General features: G+C 46.1%; 1 protein-coding gene across 7 annotated transcripts in view; it reads left to right on the forward strand.

Moving 5' to 3' along the window:
- fhod1 (formin homology 2 domain containing 1) overlaps positions 1–23049 on the forward strand; it is a 57773-nt gene that overhangs the window by 5747 nt on the left and 28977 nt on the right. For all 7 annotated transcript variants that reach the window (XM_051939751.1, XM_051939760.1, XM_051939766.1 and 4 more), the window contains exons 2-3: positions 4669–4775; positions 6065–6129. In XM_051939751.1, coding sequence (XP_051795711.1) covers positions 4669–4775; positions 6065–6129 — 172 coding nt within the window. The remainder of the gene's footprint in view (positions 1–4668; positions 4776–6064; positions 6130–23049) is intronic.

Here is a 23049-nt window from a genome sequence, read left to right on the forward strand (position 1 = left end):
TTCCTGGCGTTAACAGATCCTATAAAGCAGCGTTGGCTAACAGTTGTCTGCATAGTTTTGTTTGTGTCGTGTTCAGAACCTGTAGATGAAGGGGACTGGTTCTGGTTCTAAAGGTTCTGCTGCAGCTCTGATCATCTGTGGTTCTGGATGTTTCTAAACTTTCTAAATGTCTGTAGATGCAGGAGAAGCTGCAGCTCAGTGGAAACTCTGATCAGCAGAACGTTCCTGGTGGAGCTTAAAGCAGGAAAACGACAGGAAGTTTAAGTCCAGAGTTTTAAAACCGTCTCCACATGAAGCAGAGTTTAAATGTTCAGTTCTGGCCTTTCATCTGTTAAACATCTGATCTATTAGAACTCTGAAGTTCCTCAGAAACTTTGAAAATATCTGATGAACTTACAGAATCCTCGTTACTCATTAACCTGCAGGAATAGTTTAACTGCAGAACTTTGGTCTCTGAAGACTGTTTTCAGCTGGAAGTGATTTTCTTGTCATTAATCTATCAGTTATTTATGTATTCAGTGGATGAAGTATTTTCTGTAAAATGTCAGAACAGAGTGAAGTTCTCCATGTTCTGAAGGATCGTTTCTTGTTTTGTTCAAAGAACAGAAAATCAGATTAATGGGACTCTTAACTCCATCAACTCATCAGTGAACAGTTTAACTGCTGGACAGAAGAATTCATATTAATAATCTTTATTTATTTCCAAGTCCAGGTTCCAAAGAGTTTCACAGGCAGAACCGAGCCAATAGGAACGGAGGATGGAGAACAAAAACATTAGAACTCTAAACTTAGACACTCAGACTGGTTCCTGCAGATCCTTCAGAACTTCAAGTCCAACTGGAAACTTCATCCAGCTTCAGTAAACAGAGGTTTCAGGTTCTGATGAGGTTCTGATGAAGCTGCAAGAACAGTGAGAACCTGAACCCGCTGCAGGTTTACAGACGGAGCAGAAGAATGTGGTTCCGTTGGTCTGGATTTGACTCCTGCAGTGACTCAGCTCTGATGACTATAAATAGACCCAACCTTCCTGCACTGGCAGCTGTAACGCCGCATTAATCAGCTGCAGCTATAACGCCGCATTAATCAGCTGCAGCTGTATCGTGGCATTAATCAGCTGCAGCTGTATCGTTGCATTAATCAGCTGCAGCTGTATCGTCGCATTAATCAGCTGCAGCTGTGTCGTTGCATTAATCAGCTGCAGCTGTATCGTGGCATTAATCAGCTGCAGCTGTGTCGTCGCATTAATCAGCTGCAGCTGTATCGTGGCATTAATCAGCTGCAGCTGTATCGTGGCATTAATCAGCTGCAGCTGTGTCGTGGCATTAATCAGCTGCAGCTGTGTCGTGGCATTAATCAGCTGCAGCTGTGTCGTTGCATTAATCAGCTGCAGCTGTGTCGTTGCATTAATCAGCTGCAGCTGTGTCGTTGCATTAATCAGCTGCAGCTGTGTCGTGGCATTAATCAGCTGCAGCTGTATCGTGGCATTAATCAGCTGCAGCTGTGTCGTGGCATTAATCAGCTGCAGCTGTGTCGTTGCATTAATCAGCTGCAGCTGTGTCGTGGCATTAATCAGCTGCAGCTGTGTCGTGGCATTAATCAGCTGCAGCTGTGTCGTGGCATTAATCAGCTGCAGCTGTATCGTGGCATTAATCAGCTGCAGCTGTGTCGTGGCATTAATCAGCTGCAGCTGTATCGTGGCATTAATCAGCTGCAGCTGTGTCGTGGCATTAATCAGCTGCAGCTGTATTGTGGCATTAATCAGCTGCAGCTGTATTGTGGCATTAATCAGCTGCAGCTGTATCGCCGCATTAATCAGCTGCAGCTGTGTCGTGGCATTAATCAGCTGCAGCTGTATCGTGGCATTAATCAGCTGCAGCTGTATCGTGGCATTAATCAGCTGCAGCTGTATTGTGGCATTAATCAGCTGCAGCTGTATCGTGGCATTAATCAGCTGCAGCTGTATCGTGGCATTAATCAGCTGCAGCTGTGTCGTCGCATTAATCAGCTGCAGCTGTGTCGTCGCATTAATCAGCTGCAGCTGTGTCGCGGCATTAATCAGCTGCAGCTGTATCGCGGCATTAATCAGCTGCAGCTGTATCGTCGCATTAATCAGCTGCAGCTGTATCGTCGCATTAATCAGCTGCAGCTGTATCGTCGCATTAATCAGCTGCAGCTGTATCGTCGCATTAATCAGCTGCAGCTGTGTCGCGGCATTAATCAGCTGCAGCTGTATCGCGGCATTAATCAGCTGCAGCTGTATCGTCGCATTAATCAGCTGCAGCTGTATCGTCGCATTAATCAGCTGCAGCTGTATCGCGGCATTAATCAGCTGCAGCTGTATCGTCGCATTAATCAGCTGCAGCTGTGTCGTCGCATTAATCAGCTGCAGCTGTGTCGTCGCATTAATCAGCTGCAGCTGTGTCGTCGCATTAATCAGCTGCAGCTGTATCGTCGCATTAATCAGCTGCAGCTGTATCGTCGCATTAATCAGCTGCAGCTGTGTCGTCGCATTAATCAGCTGCAGCAGACCTACATGCTGCAGCTCTCATGTAAAACTCATGTAAATCAGCTGTTTAACTTCCAGTCTGTGGTTCTGAGGAGTTTCCTGAATGAGCGTATGAAGCAGAAAACATCTGGAAAAATCCAGAATCCTGTTTCCTGATTCCAGATTAGATCAAAGCTCCAGTAGAACAGACAGAATGATGTCATAAGTTTTGAGTTAAACTGTCTGTGACTGAAACCAGGTTATAGTACAGGTGTGTTACCTGAGTGACATCACCTGATAAGAGCCACGCCCACTGACCTGAATACCTCAGAGATCCTCTGATAGAGCAGCTGCTCTTTGTTCTCCTGTTTCAGCTTAAACAAGTTAACAGAACCGTGATGAATAAATGTTCTCATTAATTACCCTTAAATCAGATTAACGCTGATAGAAGACATTTAAGACGTCCTGCTAGAGGATCCACTCAATTACAGCTGCATTTAGCTGCATCTTTCAGCTTGTTGCTGCATTTAGCTGCGTATTGCTGCATTTAGCTGCGTGTTGCTGCATGTTGCCGCATTTAGCTGCGTGTTGCCGCATTTAGCTGCGTGTTGCTGCATTTAGCTGCATGTTGCTGCATTTAGCTGCGTGTTGCTGCATTTAGCTGCGTGTTGCTGCATTTAGCTGCGTGTTGCCGCATTTAGCTGCATGTTGCTGCATTTAGCTGCATGTTGCTGCATTTAGCTGCGTGTTGCTGCATTTAGCTGCATGTTGCTGCATTTAGCTGCATGTTGCTGCATTTAGCTGCGTGTTGCTGCATGTTGCCGCATTTAGCTGCGTGTTGCCGCATTTAGCTGCGTGTTGCTGCATTTAGCTGCGTGTTGCCGCATTTAGCTGCGTGTTGCCGCATTTAGCTGCGTGTTGCCGCATTTAGCTGCGTGTTGCCGCATTTAGCTGCGTGTTGCTGCATTTAGCTGCGTGTTGCTGCATTTAGCTGCATGTTGCTGCATTTAGCTGCATGTTGCTGCATTTAGCTGCGTGTTGCTGCATTTAGCTGCGTGTTGCTGCATTTAGCTGCATGTTGCTGCATGTTGCCGCATTTAGCTGCGTGTTGCCGCATTTAGCTGCATGTTGCTGCGTGTCGCTGCACCGTTCTGCTTTAAAACTAAAAGTGCTTCATGAGAATAATCAGGATTTCCTCTAAACTACAGGATCCTTAATCAGTTGTGGGTGATTTTTAAGAGAACTTTCTTCCATTTTTCAGTCTTTATGGACTTTTTCAGTCTCCTTTCATCCACTTTGAGTCATTTTGGAAAGTTTGGACTCATTTTACAGAAATATTTGGAGGGTTTAGACAATTTCTGAGTCATTTTGAAGTCATTTTGGTTAATTTCTGGAATGATTTCTGATAATTGTAAAATATTTAACCAATTTTGAGCCATAACTGATTTAATGAGCCGTTCTTGGTTTGACTGTACTGAGCGTCTGTAGATTGACCAGCAGGTTCATCTCTGAGACACTCAGCTACTGGTAGGGTCTACTGGGCGGTCCAGAGGACCAACCGGATAATCCAGAGGACCTACCGGGCAGTCCACTGGCTCGGTTGTATCTCAGATCTTCTGATTGGAGTCCAGGACTGGAGGATGGATTTGGAGTTTTGCTGTTTTTATATTAGATTGATTTAAACTGGTATTTTTGGACCAATCAAAGAATGTTTCATGAAGTCACATGTTACCCTGTTAGACTGACCTGGTGTTACTATGTTACTACCTTACTGTTATTGACCTTACTGCTGTTAACCTCTAACTCTGGTCCTGTCATGAGGTAGCTCCAGATCTGTTCCACTCTGCTGGAGGATCTTTGTGCTCTGGTTGTCTCTGTGCTGCAGGAGTTCAGACTTTTGTCCCTGATAGTTAATCTGTGTTTAAATCAGTCCGAGCCTCAGAGATGTTAGTAGAAACCTCTAAAGATCCTTTAATGAACAGTCAGAGGTTGGAGACGGCAGTGGAAACCCAGCAGGTAGAAATGAAGCAGAGATCCTCTAAGAAACAGTCAGAGCTCAGAGGATTCACTGTTAGCAGCAGAACTGGTTCAGTGGGTTTAGAGCTGCAGGTTTAGAGCTGGACTGACCTGAAAACACGCCTGAGATCCACTATAACCCACATCTTCTCTGTGTGTTGTATCAGCTGGAGGACTGTACCCTCCAGGTGTCTCCCAGTGGAAACTATCTGGATCTGGATTCTTCTCTGTTGGAGCAACGAGACGAGCTGGAAAGTTTCTACGAAGACGTGGCGTAAGAACATTAATATTATTATTATTATTATTATTATTATTGTCGTTTTTGTTATTATTATTATTATTATGAACTGGACCTGCAGCTGCTGCAAAATAATGACCATTAAATAACACCAAAACAATAATATTTTTTCAAACATGGAAACAATATTTTTTGGTGCCTGTAAATGAGGACAACAGGAGGGTTAAAGCTCTGAAACTGATTCTGCAGTGTGTGTGTGTGTGTGTGTGTGTGTGTGTGTGTGTGTTAGCTACAGTGTGTGTTTGTGTTTCCAGCTGCTGTGTGTGTGTGTGTTTACGTCATGTGTGGAAAGTGTGTGTGATGCTGCTGTAAGAAAATCTGAACCTTTTTTAGTCTCAGTCTGCTTCTGTCATTGTTTCCGTCTGAACTGATCCAGGATCAGAGTTTCCATCAAACCATCAGCAGAACCTGAAGAGAGGAGCTTTAGGACCATGCAGGAGCTTTAGGACCATGCAGGAGCTTTAGGACCATGCAGGAGCTTTAGGACCATGCAGGAGCTTTAGGACCATGCAGGAGCTTTAGGACCATGCAGGAGCTTTAGGACCATGCAGGAGCTCACTGAAGTCAGTACACCCCTGCAGGAACGTGAGGGGTGTACTGACTTTAATGAGCTGCTGTTGTGGTGTTTTACAGTGAATAAAGTGGTCTGTAGGTGGCGCTGTGGGTGATGTTAGCTCTAACAAACACAATAGACAGAAAACCAGTTAGCTAGCCGCTAACAGAAACTGGTTCTGCTGGTTTTTACTGGTTTTTGGTTGAACTCAAAACGACAGAGACGACACAAAAGAGTTCCAAAGAGACACAACAGAAACAACCAAGACAACGACCAAAACACATCAAAAACATGAAAAAGATGACAAAAACATGACAACGGATGACATAAAAGAAGAAAAAGAGACAGAATGAACGAAATGAGAACAAAAGAAATAAATGACAGAAAACAACAAAAATGAGGCACAAAATGAAACAAAACAACAAAAACAAGACTCCAAACAACAACAAAACAACACAACCATCACAAAAAGACACAAAACAGCAAAAGCAGACACTAAATGATGTAAAACCAGAGAAGAATGAGAAGGAGACCCAACAACACATGAGGCTGTAAACATGGGGACACCAGGAGTCTCAGCTGATCTGTTTCCATGGAGACGCTGGACAGCCCAGTTAACATGTCTGAACTGGTTTTACTGGAGTCTGAACTGGTTTTACTGGAGTCTGAACTGGTTTTACTGGAGTCTGAACTGGTTGTGTTGTTTCCACAGGAAAGGAAAGAAACCTCTGCTGATCCTCAGAACTCAGCTGTCTGTCAGAGTCCACCACATCCTGGGTAGGTCCACCTGTTTACCTGTTTACTGTTTACCTGTCCGTCTGATACAGAGCAGCAGACCAGAGTTCTGCTCTTTGGTTCTGCTTCTACCTTCTGCTGTATCTACTCAGACGTGTCCTCAGACTCCAGTCTTCAGTATCGTGGAGTTATTCTGGAGTTTATTCACTAGTTCATGGTCTTCATAAAGGCTCTTGTAGGAGCTTCAGGAGGAACCAAATGGACTTCTCTTGTAGGTTCTTGAAGACATTCCACCGTCATCCAAGGTTCTTCTTCGGTTCTGACTGATGTGGGGTTCCAGAACATCCAGTCCCTCCAGGTCACATGTCTTTTGGTCCATGAACCTCCAGGGCTCACCTGTCTCCAGGTGTGAATGAATCCAGGAGCTCCACCAGAAACCACAGCAGTGATGGAGGTGGAGCTTCTAGTGGACACAACAAAGGATGGGGACCTGCAGAGTCCAGATGTTCATGATGGACAACCTTTCTGGGCAGAGACCTGATCACTGGGTTCCAGTTGTTTGATCAGTGGAACCTGGAGAAGAACCTTGGATGGAAGTGGAACGTCTTCAAGAACCAACAGTTTAGTGTCTGTCTTTGGATGTTTACGTCTTTTAGTGGTCTGATCAGAGAGGCTATTGATCACTGAGGCTATTGATCACTGAGGCTATTGATCAGAGAGGCTATTGATCACTTATTGATCGGAGAGGCTATCGATCGGAGAGGCTATCGATCAGCGAGGCTATCGATCACTTATTGATCACTGAGGCTATTGATCAAAGAGGCTATTGATCAGAGAGGCTATTGATCACTTATTGATCGGAGAGGCTATTGATCGGAGAGGCTATCGATCACTTATTGATCAGCGAGGCTATCGATCAGCGAGGCTATCGATCACTTATTGATCAGTGAGGCTATTGATCACTGAGGCTATTGATCACTGAGGCTATTGATCACTTATTGATCAGAGAGGCTATTGATCAGAGAGGCTATTGATCAGTTATTGATAAATGAGGCTATTGATCAGAGAGGCTAATGATCGGTGAGGCTATTGATCACTGAGGCTATTGATCAGTTATTGATCAGTGAGGCTATTGATCAGAGAGGCTAATGATCACAGTTAGAATAGAATAGAAGTGAACTTAATTTGTCATTGCAACAAGTACAATGAAATTGCAAAAGCTCTTCAGTCAGTGCAAAACAGCGTGAAGAAATACGATAAAAAACACAAAGATATAATAAAATAAGGTAAGTTGCAAAATAAAATAACAAATTAAGTAAGTAATAACAATAAGGTGCAGGAGGGAATGGAGTGGAATGATACAGCAATGACATGAGGTAGTTATGTTATAGCAAGAGGTAGTGCAACTAGCCTTTGTTCAGGACCCTTACTGCTGTTGGGTAGAAACTGTCTCTGAACCGGTTTGTCCTTGCAGTGACTGACCTGTACCGCCTGCCTGACGGTAACAGACTAAACATGTGGTGTCCTGGGTGAGAGGGGTCCTGGGTTATTTTTCCTGCCTTTCGGAGGCAACGGGAGCGGTGCAGCTCTTCAAGTGTGAGGAGAGGGCAGTCTGTGATTTTTTGGGCCGTGTGGATGATCCTGTGCAGTGAGGCCCTCTGATCCACCGTGCAGCTGGTGTACCACACGCACAGACAGAACACCAGGATGCTCTCCATGGTGCACCTGTAGAAAGACACCAGCAGTCTCTGGGAGATGTTGTTCTTCCTGAGCACCCTCAGGAAGTGCAGTCTCTGCTGGGCCTTCTTCAGTAGCTCGGAGGTGTTCACAGTCCAGGTCAGGTCCTTCTCCAAGTGGACTCCCAGAAAGCGGAAGTCCTCTACCCTCTCCACACAGTCCCTGTTGATGATCAGAGGTGGAATGTCTGTATTAGTCCTCCAAAAGTCGATGATCAGCTCCTTGGTCTTGGTTGTGTTGAGGAGCAGGTTGTTGTCTCTGCACCACCCAGTCAGCTGCTCCACCTCAGCCCTGTATGCGGACTCACCCCCCCCCCCCCCAGAGATGAGCCCCACAACTGTGGTGTCGTCGGCGAACTTGATGATGGTGTTACTGGGGTGTGTAGAGGTCCAGTCCAATGTGTAGAGGGTGTAGAGCAGAGGGCTCAGCAGGCAGCCCTGGGGGGAGCCGATGCTGAGGCTGATGGTCCCAGATGTGTGTTCTCCCACCCTCACCCTCTGCCTGCGGTCCGACAGGAAGCTGTAGATCCACATGCAGATGGAATGTTGAAGTCCAAGGTCTTCCAGTTTACCCACCAGTTTGTGAGGAAGGATGGTGTTGAACACGGAGCTGTAGCTCACGAAGAGCATCCTCATGTATGTCTCCTGCTGCTCCAGGTGAGAGAGTGACACGTGGAGCGCTGTAGCTACAGCATCCTCCGTCGATCTATTGGCCCTGTATGCAAACTGGTGGGGATCGAGACTTCTGGGGAGGAGTGAGGTAATGTGACCCCGTACCAGTTTCTGAAAGCACTTCATCACCACTGGAGTGAGAGCTTCTGGCCGGTAGTCATTGAGGCTGGAGATGTGTTGCTTCTTGGGCAGGGGGATGTTGGTGGAGGACTTGTGGCAGGGTGGGATGACAGACTGGGAAAGGGAATGGTTGAAGATTCTGGTGAACAGTCCAGCCAGCTGGTCAGCGTAGTCCTTCAGCACCCATCCAGGGACACCATCGGGTCCAGCCGCCTTCCATGGTTCGACCGCCCGCAGCGTGCGCCTCACGTCGTGCTCCTCCAGTGTGAGGCTGGTGCTGCTCTGGACCGCAGGGTGTGGTGTGGCTGCCTCCGGTGATCCTGTCTCAAAGCGGGCAAGGAAGCTGTTCAGCTCCTCTGCCAGTGAGGCTCCTCCCTCAGCAGCTCCGGTGTTGGCCCTGTAGTTCGTGAGGTGCTGGACCCCTCACCGCACCTGTCTGCTGTTGTTGCTCTCCAGGTGGTCCTCGATCCTCCTCCTATAGTCCCTCTTGGCCTCTCTGATGCCTCTCTTCAGGTTGGCTCTGGCTGCACTGTACAGAGTGCTGTCACCAGACCTGAAGGCGGTGTTTCGGTTTTTAAGCAGCTGCTGGACCTTCTGGGTCATCCACGGCTTCCTGTTGGGGTACACCTGGATGGTCTTGTCCACTATGACATTGTCTATGCAGTTTTTGATGTAGCACAGAACGCTGTCTGTGAACACCTCCAGGTCAGGGTGATCGAAAATGTCCCAGTTAGTCCTTTCAAAGCAGTCCTGCAGCTGCTCAGAGGCACCATCAGGCCAAGTTGTGATTGTCCTTCTGGTGCTGCGGGCAGTTTTCCGGAGGGGGGTGTATGCGGGGATCATAAGCAGGGACATGTGGTCAGACTGGCCCAGGTGTGCTAGCTGTTTAGCCTTGTAGCCCAGCTTGATGTTGGAGTACACCTTGTCCAGTGTATTAGCTCCTCTGGTGGCACACTTAACGTGCTGATGAAGCTTGGGGAGCACTGTTTTAAGATCCACACGATTGAAGTCCCCTGCTATGATGTGTGCTGCTTCGGGGTATCTGCTCTGCTGCTTGCTAATGCTGCTGTGGAGTAGTCCGTTAGTCGTGCTAGCATTAGCATCGGGTGGGATGTAAACAACACGAACACTGCCGTTAGCTCCCGGGGAAGGTACATGAGCCTGCAGTCGCATATTCCAGCTCCGTGGAGCAGTGACTGTCCACAGTGTCAGTACACCAGCTGTTGTTAATGTACATGCACACTCCCCTTCTTCTGCTCTTACCGGGTTCCTCCGTCCTGTCCTGCCAATGGGCTATGTAGCCGGCTAGCTCTATAGCCGAGTCCGGTACGGATGCGTTAAGCCAGGATTCCGTAATCAAAATGATGCAGCTGTCCTTAACAATGTTGTTGACTGCAACCTGGAGTCTCAGTTCATTCATTTTGTTGGCGAGGGAACGTGCATTCGAGAGAAAAAAGCTTGGAAGTGGTGGTTTGTGTGGTTGTTTCCGTAGCCGCGTTAGCACTCCGGCCCTGCAGCCCCGCTTCTGCCTTCTCTCTCGACGCCGCCTACGCCGCCTCTCCGCGGGTATGGTGATCCACGAAGACCTGGGAGTTCTTGGTATGCCCGTCGGGATGTTGTGTGAGTCGATAAACTCAGCAGTAACGCGCTGTATAAACTCCTGTCCTATCCGCAGGTTCTAAGGCTGTCTATCAGTCTGTTTTCAAGGCACTGGCTGGGAGAGCAGTTAGCCGCAGCTGCTGTGAGCGCCGCCATCTTAGCATTTTTTGATCAGTGCGCTTACTGTTCTCTGTCTGATCAGAGTTATTGATCTCTCTGTTTAGTGTTCAGTGTGTGTGTTTGTGGATCTGTTCTCTGTCAGTATTTTTAGTCATGTTCTCGGCGTGTTTTCGCGGCGTGTTCCTGGCGTGTTCCTGGCATGTTCTCGACGTGTCCTCGCCGTGTTCTCGGCGTGTTCTTGTCGTGTTCTCGGCGTGTTCCTGTCATGTTCTTGGCGTGTTCTTGCCGTGTTCCTGTTGCGTTCTCGCCATGTTCCTGGCGTGTTCTCGCCGTGTTCCCGGCGTGTTCTTGGCATGTTCACACCATGTTCTCGCCGTGTTCCTGTCGTGTTCCTGTCGTGTTCCTGTCGTGTTCCTGTCGTGTTCTCGCCGTGTTCTCGCCGTGTTCCTGTCGTGTTCCTGTCGCGTTCTCGCCGTGTTCTCGCCGTGTTCCTGTCGTGTTCCTGTCGTGTTCCTGTCGTGTTCCTGTCGTGTTCCTGTCGTGTTCTCGCCGTGTTCCTGTCGTGTTCCTGTCGCGTTCTCGTCGTGTTCTCGCCGTGTTCCTGTCGTGTTCCTGTCGTGTTCTCGTCGTGTTCTCGCCGTGTTCCTGTCGTGTTCTCGCCGTGTTCCTGTCGTGTTCCTGTCGCGTTCTCGCCGTGTTCCTGTCGTGTTCCTGTCGTGTTCCTGTCGCGTTCTCGTCGTGTTCTCGTCGTGTTCCTGTCGTGTTCCTGTCGTGTTCCTGTCGTGTTCCTGTCGTGTTCCTGTCGTGTTCTCGCCGTGTTCCTGTCGTGTTCCTGTCGCGTTCTCGTCGTGTTCTCGCCGTGTTCCTGTCGTGTTCCTGTCGTGTTCTCGTCGTGTTCTCGCCGTGTTCCTGTCGTGTTCTCGCCGTGTTCCTGTCGTGTTCCTGTCGCGTTCTCGTCGTGTTCTCGCCGTGTTCCTGTCGTGTTCCTGTCGTGTTCTCGCCGTGTTCCTGTCGTGTTCCTGTCGTGTTCCTGTCGCGTTCTCGTCGTGTTCTCGTCGTGTTCCTGTCGTGTTCCTGTCGCGTTCTCGCCGTGTTCTCGCCGTGTTCTCGCCGTGTTCCTGTCGCGTTCTCGTCGTGTTCTCGTCGTGTTCTCGCCGTGTTCCTGTCGTGTTCCTGTCGCGTTCTCGCCGTGTTCTCGCCGTGTTCCTGTCGTGTTCCTGTCGCGTTCTCGCCGTGTTCTCGCCGTGTTCCTGTCGCGTTCCTGTCGCGTTCCTGTCGCGTTCTCGTCGTGTTCTCGCCGTGTTCCCGCCGTGTTCCCGCCGTGTTCCCGTCGTGTTCCTGTCGTGTTCCTGTCGTGTTGTCGCCGTGTTCTCGTCGTGTTCTCGTCGTGTTCCTGTCGCGTTCTCGCCGTGTTCCTGTCGTGTTCCTGTCGTGTTCCTGTCGTGTTCTCGTCGTGTTCTCGCCGTGTTCTCGCCGTGTTCTTGGCGTGTTCCTGTCGTGTTCCTGTCGTGTTCCTGTCGTGTTCTCGTCGTGTTCCTGTCGTGTTCCTGTCGTGTTCCTGTCGCGTTCTCGTCGTGTTCTCGTCGTGTTCTCGTCGTGTTCTCGTCGTGTTCTCGTCGTGTTCTCGTCGTGTTCCTGTCGCATTCTCGCCGTGTTCCTGTCGTGTTCCTGTCGTGTTCTCGTCGTGTTCTCGTCGTGTTCTCGTCGTGTTCTCGTCGTGTTCTCGTCGTGTTCTCGGCGTGTTCTCGGCGTGTTCCTGTCGTGTTCCTGTCGTGTTCTCGTCATGTTCCTGTCGTGTTCTCGTCGTGTTCTCGCCGTGTTCCTGTCGTGTTCGTCGTGTTCTCGCCGTGTTCTTGGCGTGTTCCAGTCGTGTTCGCACCATGTTCGCACCATGTTCGCACCATGTTCTTGGCGTGTTCCTGTCACGTTCTCGCCATGTTCCTGGCGTGTTCTCGCCGTGTTCCCGGCGTGTTCTTGGCATGTTCGCACCGTGTTCTCGTCGTGTTCTCGCCGTGTTCCTGTCGTGTTCCTGTCGCGTTCTCACCGTGTTCTCGCCGTGTTCTCGCCGTGTTCTCGCCGTGCTCTCGCCGTGTTCTCGCCGTGTTCTCGCCGTGTTCTTGGCGTGTTCTCGCCGTGTTCTTGGCATGATCCTGTGGGCAGCAGCTCGTCTCTCAGCGTTTCTTTCCTCTCTGGGTTCAAACAGAGTAGAGCAGATCTGTCGCCGTGTTCTCGTCGTGTTCTCGCCGTGTTCCTGTCGCGTTCCTGTTGCGTTCCTGTCGCGTTCGCGTCGTGTTCTCGTCGTGTTCTCGCCGTGTTCCTGTCGTGTTCCTGTCGTGTTCCTGTCATGTTCTCGCCGTGTTCCTGTCGTGTTCCTGTCGTGTTCTCGCCGTGTTCCTGTCGTGTTCCTGTCGCGTTCTCGTCGCGTTCTCGTCGCGTTCTCGTCGCGTTCTCGTCGCGTTCTCGTCGTGTTCCTGTCGTGTTCCTGTCGTGTTCCTGTCGTGTTCCCGTCGTGTTCCCGTCGAGTTCCCGTCGTGTTCTCGTCGTGTTCTCGTCGTGTTCTCGTCGCGTTCTCGTCGTGTTCCTGTCGTGTTCCTGTCGTGTTCCTGTCGTGTTCCTGTCGTGTTCTCGTCGTGTTCTCGTCGTGTTCTCGTCGTGTTCTCGTCGCGTTCTCGTCGTGTTCCTGTCGTGTTCCTGTCGTGTTCTCGTCGTGTTCTCGTCGCGTTCTCGTCGCGTTCTCGTCGCGTTCTCGTCGCGTTCTCGTCGTGTTCCTGTCGTGTTCCTGTCGTGTTCCTGTCGTGTTCCTGTCGTGTTCTCGTCGTGTTCTCGTCGTGTTCTCGTCGTGTTCTTGGCGTGTTCCTGTCGTGTTCCTGTCGTGTTCTCGTCATGTTCCTGTCGCGTTCCTGTCGTGTTCTCGTCGTGTTCTCGTCGTGTTCTCGTCGTGTTCTCGTCGCGTTCTCGTCGCGTTCTCGTCGCGTTCTCGTCGCGTTCTCGTCGCGTTCCTGTCGTGTTCCTGTCGTGTTCCTGTCGTGTTCTCGTCGTGTTCTCGTCGTGTTCTTGGCGTGTTCCTGTCGTGTTCCTGTCGTGTTCTCGTCATGTTCCTGTCGCGTTCCTGTCGTGTTCTCGTCGTGTTCTCGTCGTGTTCTCGTCGTGTTCTCGTCGCGTTCTCGTCGTGTTCTCGTCGTGTTCTCGTCGTGTTCTCGTCGTGTTCTTGGCGTGTTCCTGTCGTGTTCCTGTCGTGTTCTCGTCATGTTCCTGTCGCGTTCCTGTCGTGTTCTCGTCGTGTTCTCGTCGTGTTCTCGCCGTGTTCTTGGCGTGTTCCTGTCGTGTTCCTGTCGTGTTCTCGTCATGTTCCTGTCGCGTTCCTGTCGTGTTCTCGTCGTGTTCTCGTCGTGTTCTCGTCGTGTTCTCGTCGTGTTCTCGTCGTGTTCTCGTCGTGTTCCTGTCGTGTTCCTGTCGTGTTCCTGTCGTGTTCTCGTCGTGTTCTCGTCGTGTTCTCGTCGTGTTCTTGGCGTGTTCCTGTCGTGTTCCTGTCGTGTTCTCGTCATGTTCCTGTCGCGTTCCTGTCGTGTTCGTCGTGTTCTCGCCGTGTTCTTGGCGTGTTCCTGTCGTGTTCGCACCATGTTCGCACCATGTTCTTGGCGTGTTCCTGTCACGTTCTCGCCGTGTTCCTGGCGTGTTCTCGCCGTGTTCCCGGCGTGTTCTTGGCATGTTCGCACCGTGTTCTCGTCGTGTTCTCGCCGTGTTCCTGTCGCGTTCCTGTCGCGTTCCTGTCGCGTTCTCGCCGTGTTCTCGCCGTGTTCTCGCCGTGTTCTCGCCGTGTTCTCGCCGTGTTCTTGGCGTGTTCTCGCCGTGTTCTTGGCGTGTTCCTGTCGCGTTCTCGCCGTGTTCTCGCCGTGTTCTCGCCGTGTTCTTGGCGTGTTCTCGCCGTGTTCTCGTCGTGTTCTCGCCGTGTTCTTGGCGTGTTCTCGCCGTGTTCTTGGCGTGTTCCTGTGGGCAGCAGCTCGTCTCTCAGCGTTTCTTTCCTCTCTGGGTTCAAACAGAGCAGAGCAGATCTCTGAGGGTTCTCGCCGTAAACAAAGCAGCATTCAGACTCTCTGTTCTCCTTTAGTTCAACTTTTCCTGCAGAGCTGCTGCTATGGGATGTCTGCCGTTACCGTGGTTACCAAACCTCCGGTTATTCTCAGGCTGTTCTGAGGTTTTCCGTCTCTTTATCTTAGTTTTGGTTCTGCAGCTGTTTGTGTCTGTGTCAAACGTTTTGTGTGTTTATGTGTCACTCTGTGTATCTCTGGTGGTTTTGCGTCTTTTTGCATCTCTTTTTTTGAATTCTTGATCAATTTTCAGCTTTTTTTGTCTTCGTTTTCATCTCTTTTGGTTGCTTTGTGTCTCTTTGTGGTAATTTTGCATCAATGTGTGGTCATTTTGTGTGTCTTTTTTTCTCATTTTGCATGTTTTTGTGTTTGTTTTACATCTCTTTGAAGCCATTTAATGTATTTATTGTTGTTTTGTGTCACTTTGTGGTATTTTGAATGTTTTTATGTTTATTTTTCTTCTCTTTTATTTGTTTTGTGTCTTTTTGTGTTTGTTTTCTATCTTTTTTTAGTCATTTTGTGTGTCTGTGTGATGGATTTGTGTTTCTTTGCTGTCATTTCCATGCCATTTGTTGGATTTTGCTTATTTTTATGACAGATTTTCATCACCTTTAGTTGTTTTGCATCTCTTTGTGTTTGTCTTGCGTCTGTTTTTAGTTATTTTGCGTCACTTTGAGGTTGTTTTGGGTCTTTTTCAATTCATTTACCATTTTTTGTGATGATTTTCCATCTCTTTCAGTCGTTTTGTGTCTTTCTGTGCTTGTTTTGCTTCGGTTTTTAATTATTTTGTCTAAATTGTGTTACTTTAAGGTTGCTTTAGGTCTCTGTGTTATTTTTGTGTGTCTTAATAGTTGTTTTGCATTATTTTGGTGTAATTTTGCAGTCATTTAGCATTTTTTGTGGTGATTTTCTATCTGTTTCTGTTGTTTTATGTGTCTTTGTGGTGATTTTGTGTCTCCGTCGGGTGTTTTCATGGCTTATAAATCACCTTTAGTCAGGAGAGAGTGTGAGGAAGGCGTTAAAAGTTGTGGATCAGATGTTGTCCTGCTGGTGGCGCTACAGAGCCCTTCATACAGTGTTGGTAGATCCTCTGAGGAGCTGCTCTCAGATCAGTCTGGAGCTGCTCAGACTCAGCTGGTCTCCGTGGAAACGTTCCAGAGTTCCTCCTGGCACGGCCCCGCCCTTCCTGCTGCGAGGGGATTTCCCAGAATGCTTCCTGCTCCATGACTCAGCGCTTTTCTTCTTCTTCTGTGGAGGAAACGACGTCAGGCTGAGGAGAGCTGAGGTTCACGTCAGGAACAGAAAGAAGAACAGCTTTTATTAAATTTAAACTGACAGACGCAGTTTAAGGTCAGAACAGGAAGCGTTCAGAACCAGACGACGAAAATGAGCTGAATATGAATAAATAAATACAGAAATAAACATCTAAAGGTAAATAAATACAGCAGAGACAACAAACAGCCACGGATCATTAAAATAAGATGTGACACGTCTATATTTCCATCTTTTAGTTAATATTTATTCTGTTTTTTATTAAACTCGTGGTCAGTCTCAGTCCGTGGTGCGTTCAGGAGCTCCTACTTCCTCCGTAAACTCAAACTGCAGCAGGATGTGAACTAGAGCTGCACATTTCCAGTTATTCTCTGTGAGTTGAACTCCTCGTGTTTCTGAGTCGGGATGAACCTTCCTCTCTAGTGAGATCAACGAGTCACTGCATGAAGCCGACCAATCGGATCAGCCGACCAATCGGATCAGCCGACCAATCGGATCAGACGACCAATCGGATCAGACGACCAATCGGATCAGCTGATTCTGGGACGCTGTTTAATCTGATCACTTATTCTGGTCTCAGATCAGTTTTATCTCTGTGAGGAGCTCCAGGTTATCTTCAGAAACACAACAGCCTTCAGCATCAGTTACCATGGAAACCACTGAGACGTACCTGGAGGAGGTGAAAGTCTCACCTGAACTCACCTGAGATTTTTTTTATTAAAAAAAAAAAACCTGAACTCACCTGAGATCAGAGTGAAGCAACTTTTACCTGTAAACAGGTACAGACCTGAGTGTGTGTCAGTTCCCAGCAGTGTGTTTAACAAAGAAACTGATCTGTGTCCAAACCTGAACTCATCACATCCTGACAAGACTCGGCATGGAGGGATTTTGAGTCTCTTTGTGTTCATTCTTTGTTTCTCTGCATTGATTTTGTGTCTCTTTCTGGTCATTTTGTGTCATTTTCTGTTGATTTTCTGTCATTGTGTGTCTCTTTGTGTTGATTTTGTGTCTCTGGGTTGTGATGTGTGATTGTCCTGCTGACTGTGGTCTGACTGATCAGAATGGTGTTATAAATATAAGTGGTCCAACAATAGAGTAGTGTGTGTGTGTGTGTGTGTGTGTGTTTCCTGTTGACTGGTGATGACATCATTAATATCCAGTGACTGAGCTTCCTTCCCAGTTTTGTGGCTTTGATGCTGATTGACGTTGTTTTTGTTGTCATTACTGTGCCAAGATTGCCTGTCTGTCTGTATTAAATGGACACATTCTCTGCTGCAGTGGTTTCTAGTCATCAGTAACTAATAATCTAATGCTGCATTTCTGACATATGAGGGGATGAGCAGCCTTGGAGGAGGACTGATCTCTGAGGGCTTTTGTAGTTGTCATTTTTGTTGTTGGTGTTTTTGTTGCTTTTGGTGTTGTTGTTGTCGTCTCTTGCTGGTCTGTTGATCCAGTCCAACCGTTTGAAAGTTAAAATCTGATTAAATTAAGGTTCTGGAGAACAGTTGAATTGTCTTCATGTCTCTGGATCGTGTGACCACAGACTCTCAGCTGCTGATAAACTAGCATCCTATTATTATTGTTTTTGTTATTATTATTGTTGTTGTTGTTTTGATCCAATGAGTCCCACCGGATGAATCCACGTCTTGTTTAAGTCCAGTCGTGGATAAAAGACAGCAGCTAATAATCAGCTGAGAGCAGAAAAACACTGACATCAGTTTTCACTCTGAACATATGACATTATTATTGCAGATTAAATAATAAAATGTTTAGTTTAGTTCTGACCAATAAATAGTCTAGTTAATGCTCTTTGTTTTCATGTGAATAGATAAGTCATGTTTCTATACTTAGGGGTCTAATGCAGGTGAAACTGTTAGGATGGTTTCTGTTGTTCAGTTTAAACAGTAAATCAGCTCAGCGATGGAAAGGATGTGCAGTACAGCAGGTTAGCATTAGATGTATTTAGAATATTCTGATCTCTGCAGTTTCAGTTCCTCAGCGTTATCTGGATTAATGTCTGATCAGCTTCTGAATCTGTTTTTCAGCCGCTTCTCCTCAGAAAACGTTTAAACTTCGGCTCAGGAAGCGGTTTCCTGTCAGTGGAATGTGCAACAACATGTGATGCTAATGATGCGTTCACTTCCCACAAACTAGCGTCCTGCTGGAAAGACTGCGAGAACTGAGTGTCTAAATGTCAAACCTGCAGAGATTTTATCATCGGACGTGACCAAGTACAGCTCCAACAGTCACAGCTGGTGGAAGTTAAAACTCCAGGAAAGACAGAAAGTTCCACATTGAAGGAGCTGAAACAGGAAGTTGGAGGTTAGAGAGGTTCAACAGGATGAGACTCAAAATATAACCCTACAGTTAGCATCAAACACAACAACAGCTGGTGATGTTTCCTCAGGAGACACTGATCCTCATGTTTTATAGACTGGTTGGGCTGCTCACTGACGACGACGACAACACCAACATAAACAGTTTCTGTCCTGTGGTTGTTGAAACATGGTACTTCCTGAATCCATGGTGCCTTAACATGTTGGAGATTCCTGGTTCCATTAGAAGCAGAACACCCCCACAGCATCCAGATCCACCACCATGCTTCACAGTAGGCAGGGTGTTCTTCTCATCGTGGGCATCATTCTTCCTCCCACACATTCCTCTGATCCATGGGATCAAAGAGCTCTAGTTTGGTCTCATCTTCCATAGAACCATCTCCCAGAACTTCTGTGGCTTTGATAGGTTGATTCTAGCAGACTGGAGACCATTGTTCTTGTGGTGTGTCTTCAGAAGCAGTGTCCATCTAGGAGATCTGGCATTAAGTCCTTCAGCATGGAGTGTGTCCACAGAAACATCAGTTCCTCTTCCAGCCAGATCTTCCTGCAAGTCTTTGGCAGTAAGCCGAGGGTTCTGGTCCGTCTGTCTCCATGAATCTTGATGTCTCCAACAGCTTCTTTTTTCCACCACGACCATGTAGTGTAGCCACAGTACCGGTGGATTTGAACCTCCTTTCTGCTGCAAAGCAACTATCCTCTCTCCACTTCAGGACATCTCTTTGGTCTGAACCATGGTGCTGCTAGAGGCGTATGGGGAGAATAAAGTGGACCCATTTCATTTAACTGTTCACCTCTGATATGATTTAGTCGCCTGCAGTTCGAATGTTGCTCATTTAGAGAGAATGTCAAAAATACCAGAGGGGTTCAATCATTTTACATGTAACTCTAAAAAAAACTACAATCATGGAGTCCCTGAACATCAGCTCAGCTTCACTGCTGATCAGCAACTTTTTCCTCTAAAGTTTTAAACTTCCTGCAGCCCCAGTTAGCAGCGCTAACAGATAGAAGCGCTACCAGGATGTTCCACAGCAAGTTTATCTGGAGCACATCGGGTCTGCGGGACAATCGTTGTCCTCTTTACTCTGATGATCCACCATGAAGCTGCTAAACATCTCTGTTCAGCTCTGAGGTTCATCGACTGATCTGTTTCCTGCAGTGTAGCCGCAGCTAGCTGATATCTGATGCTTCTGGTTAACTGTCGGCAGTGTAACGGAGAATTAAACCTGCTGGAGCCACTTTACATCTAAGATCAGAGCTGCAGTCAGAACAGAAGAATCTCAGCTGTTGTTTGTTTCTGCATCACTGGACGCTTTTAGCTCCATGATCTGATCAGCTGTTTTGGACGACGCTGACTCACCGTCCAGTTGGAGTTCCTTCTGTTGGCGGAGAAATCAGTTATACTCTAGGAACAGTCTGCAGTAGCGTCAGGCTAACCCATGCTAACTGCTGCTAACCTATGCTGACTGCTGCTAACCCATGCTAACTGCTGCTAACTAGTGCTAACTTCTTCTGACCCATGTTAACTGGTGCTAACTTGTTGTAACCCATGCTATTCTTTGTGACCTGTGGTAACTGGTGCTAACTTGTACCAACCCATGCTAACCTGTTCTAACCCATGCCAACCTGTGCTCACTAATGCTAACCTATGCTACATTGTGCACACTACTGCTACACTGTGCTCACTAATGCTAACTCATGCTAACCTGCGCTTACTAATGCTAAGCCATGCTAGCCTGTGCTACCCTGTGCTCATCATTGCTGACTTGTGCTAGCCCATGCCGTCCTATGCTAGCCTTTGCTAACCCATGCTAACTTGTGCTAATGTGTGCTAACCAAAAATGCCACATTGAATTAATGAAAAGGAAGAAGTGGAATTAAAGACAACAGAGTTACAATAATGAGTACAGTAATGGTGAATAAATAAATAAATGATTATTTAATCAGAAGTTAAAGCACTAAAATATGAGTTATGAAGTACTATACAAGCTAATAATACACATTAAAACACAGAAGATGATAATAAAACATGAAGTCAGAATAAAACAACCAATCAGAAAAGAGGAGCTAGAACATTCCTGATCTTTAGATGAACTGACTGTGGATCAGCTGACGGACATCCAGAGTCCACCGTTGTTATTATTAATAAAAATAATCATTATTATTGTTATCTGACCACAGGAACAAACCCTCTGGTTCTACTGATCAGAGTTCAGACTTTTACCACAGAGCTGCATACGTGTGTATATAGTAAATCAATCTAAACGTATGTAGTAGAGCTGCTGCTGGATGTCTGCAGTCTCTGAGGTGAACAGCGTGTTGGTGTTTATCTCCTGGTCCAGCTGTGGGTCTGGATCTTCTCTAACTGCTCATCAGTCGTCTGTAATTTAGTCTGGAAGGAGGAGTTGAAGCTCCAGAGACTCTTTAAATCCTTCTTCTGTTTCAGCTTCTTTCTGTTTGTCTCTTTGAACAGACCAGTTTAATGTTTAAAGCTCCCTGCAGCTTTAGAACACAGCGTGAATATTAAAGATGTAAGAAGTGAGGATCAGACTGCAGCACTGACCTCCTTAGACTTCCTACAGTAACACTGGACAAACTGGAGAGTTTGAGTCACATTTAGATGATTTCCAGCTGATTTTTTTTTTTTTTCACCATTTTTGATTCATTTTAGACCAATCTGTGTTGTTTTGGACTTTTACATCCTTCTTGGCTTTTCTTTGGTATTTTAGACACATTTCACAGACATTTTATACACGTTAATGTTATTTCTGGACGGATTAGAGTATATTAGAGAAGATTTTGGACAGTTTTATATCATTTTAGATTATTTTTGCTCATGTTGAACCAACTTTTTTGTCATTTTATGCCTGTTTGAGTCATTTTAGACAGTTTTTGATTCGCTGCTGTGCCGTATTTCCAACCTGTGGGTCGTTTCTGTGTTTTTATTCTCATTTTTCTAAGTGGTGCAGCAGCCACAGAATACAGAAGGACAGGTCCCTCATAGAAATAGTTCACTGCCAAAACAGACCATAATAACTGTTGCTTCATACAGCAGAGAAGCTTTTTGTTTCTCATCTGTTCCTGCTCAGCTGGACTTATTTTAGGAGCTGTAAAACTACTGAGTCTTTAAACCTCTCTGACCCTTCAGGGTCACCAGGAGACCCTTTGGAGGCCTCCACCCTCATGCTGGGTTCACTGTGCTGACGAGCAGATCGTTTGTTTCCGAGAGAATCTGACGTCTTCCTGTGAAATATTCAGTCATCTAGCAGCCATCTGAGAGGTTAAAGAAGAACTGGAGCTTAAAGAACCTTAGTGGCCAAAAAATAAGATAATTAACTAATTACATCATCACATAATAAGATAATAATAAAATAAGATAATTAACTAATTACATCATCAAATAATAAGATAATAATAAAATAAGATAATTAACTAATTACATCATCACATAATAAGATAATAATAAAATAAGATAATTAACTAATTACATCATCAAATAATAAGATAATAATAAAATAAGATAATTAACTAATTACATCATCACATAATAAGATAATAATAAAATAAGATAATTAACTAATTACATCATCAAATAATAAGATAATAATAAAATAAGATAATTAACTAATTACATCATCACATAATAAGATAATAATAAAATAAGATAATTAACTAATTACATCATTAAATAATAAGATAATAATAAAATAAGATAATTAACTAATTACATCATCACATAATAAGATAATAATAAAATAAGATAATTAACTAATTACATCATCAAATAATAAGATAATAATAAAATAAGATAATTAACCAATTACATCATCACATAATAAGATAATAATAAAATAAGATAATTAACTAATTACATCATCACATAATAAGATAATAATAAAATAAGATAATTAACTAATTACATCATCACATAATAAGATAATAGAATAATAATTGATTAAATAATAAAGATAGTGAAATAATAAAATAGTAAAATAATAAAATAACCTGCAGCTGAAGATGAGGATGATGAGTGTGAGCAGCTGCAGTCCTCCCAGTATAAACTCCAGTATGACTCCAGTATGACTCCCTGTATAAACTGGCGGGAATATCCCGGGGGATTATGGGATGTCAGTAAAACTTTCTGCCTCCTATAAAGTCACAGTGAACCTGACTCCTGTTGCCGTGGCGACCGGTCACCATGTAACTCTGTCTATGTTCAGTTTAACTGGAGCTGATCCAATCAGACAGCTCCGTTTATTTATGGAGACCAGGAGGTTCCCATCCGAGGAGACAGAGATCATGGACCAGTATGGACCAGAATGGACCAGAATGGACCAGTGTAGACCAGAATGGACCAGTGTAGATCTTCTATTAGTTGTCAGCGCTGCCTATCAGCAGCTGCTGTTAAACTCTCAGGTCTCTGAATGTCTGGTTTGGATCCATCAGGTTTAATCTGATCAGACAGACAAAGAACATTAACGTTGATGCTGAACTTGATGCAGGGTGGAGATGATAGACCAGGTCTCTGGCTGGTTCTGGTCCTCATGGTTTCACTGATCAGATGGTCTGGAGTCTGTAGCTGAAGAACCTCCAGATCGTCTTCTTTGTGAAGTTTCAAACATGATGACTCAGAAGTTCTGACCTCTGATCATATAAACAGGAAATAGTTTCATGTTCCAGCATCAACACAAGCTTTAATGATTCTAGAACTGCAGGAAGGCAGTATTTCTACTGTGGTACTGCAGGAAGGCAGTACTTCTACTGTGGTACTACAGGAAGGCAGTACTTCTACTGTGGTACTACAGGAAGGCAGTATTTCTACTGTGGTACTGCAGGAAGGCAGTATTTCTACTGTGGTACTGCAGGAAGGCAGTATTTCTACTGTGGTACTACAGGAAGGCAGTACTTCTACTGTGGTACTACAGGAAGGCAGTATTTCTACTGTGGTACTACAGGAAGGCAGTACTTCTACTGTGGTACTACAGGAAGGCAGTATTTCTACTGTGGTACTACAGGAAGGCA

The sequence above is a fragment of the Acanthochromis polyacanthus genome, chromosome 2 (assembly GCF_021347895.1).
Source record: "Acanthochromis polyacanthus isolate Apoly-LR-REF ecotype Palm Island chromosome 2, KAUST_Apoly_ChrSc, whole genome shotgun sequence".
In the NCBI taxonomy this organism is placed as follows: domain Eukaryota; kingdom Metazoa; phylum Chordata; class Actinopteri; family Pomacentridae; genus Acanthochromis; species Acanthochromis polyacanthus.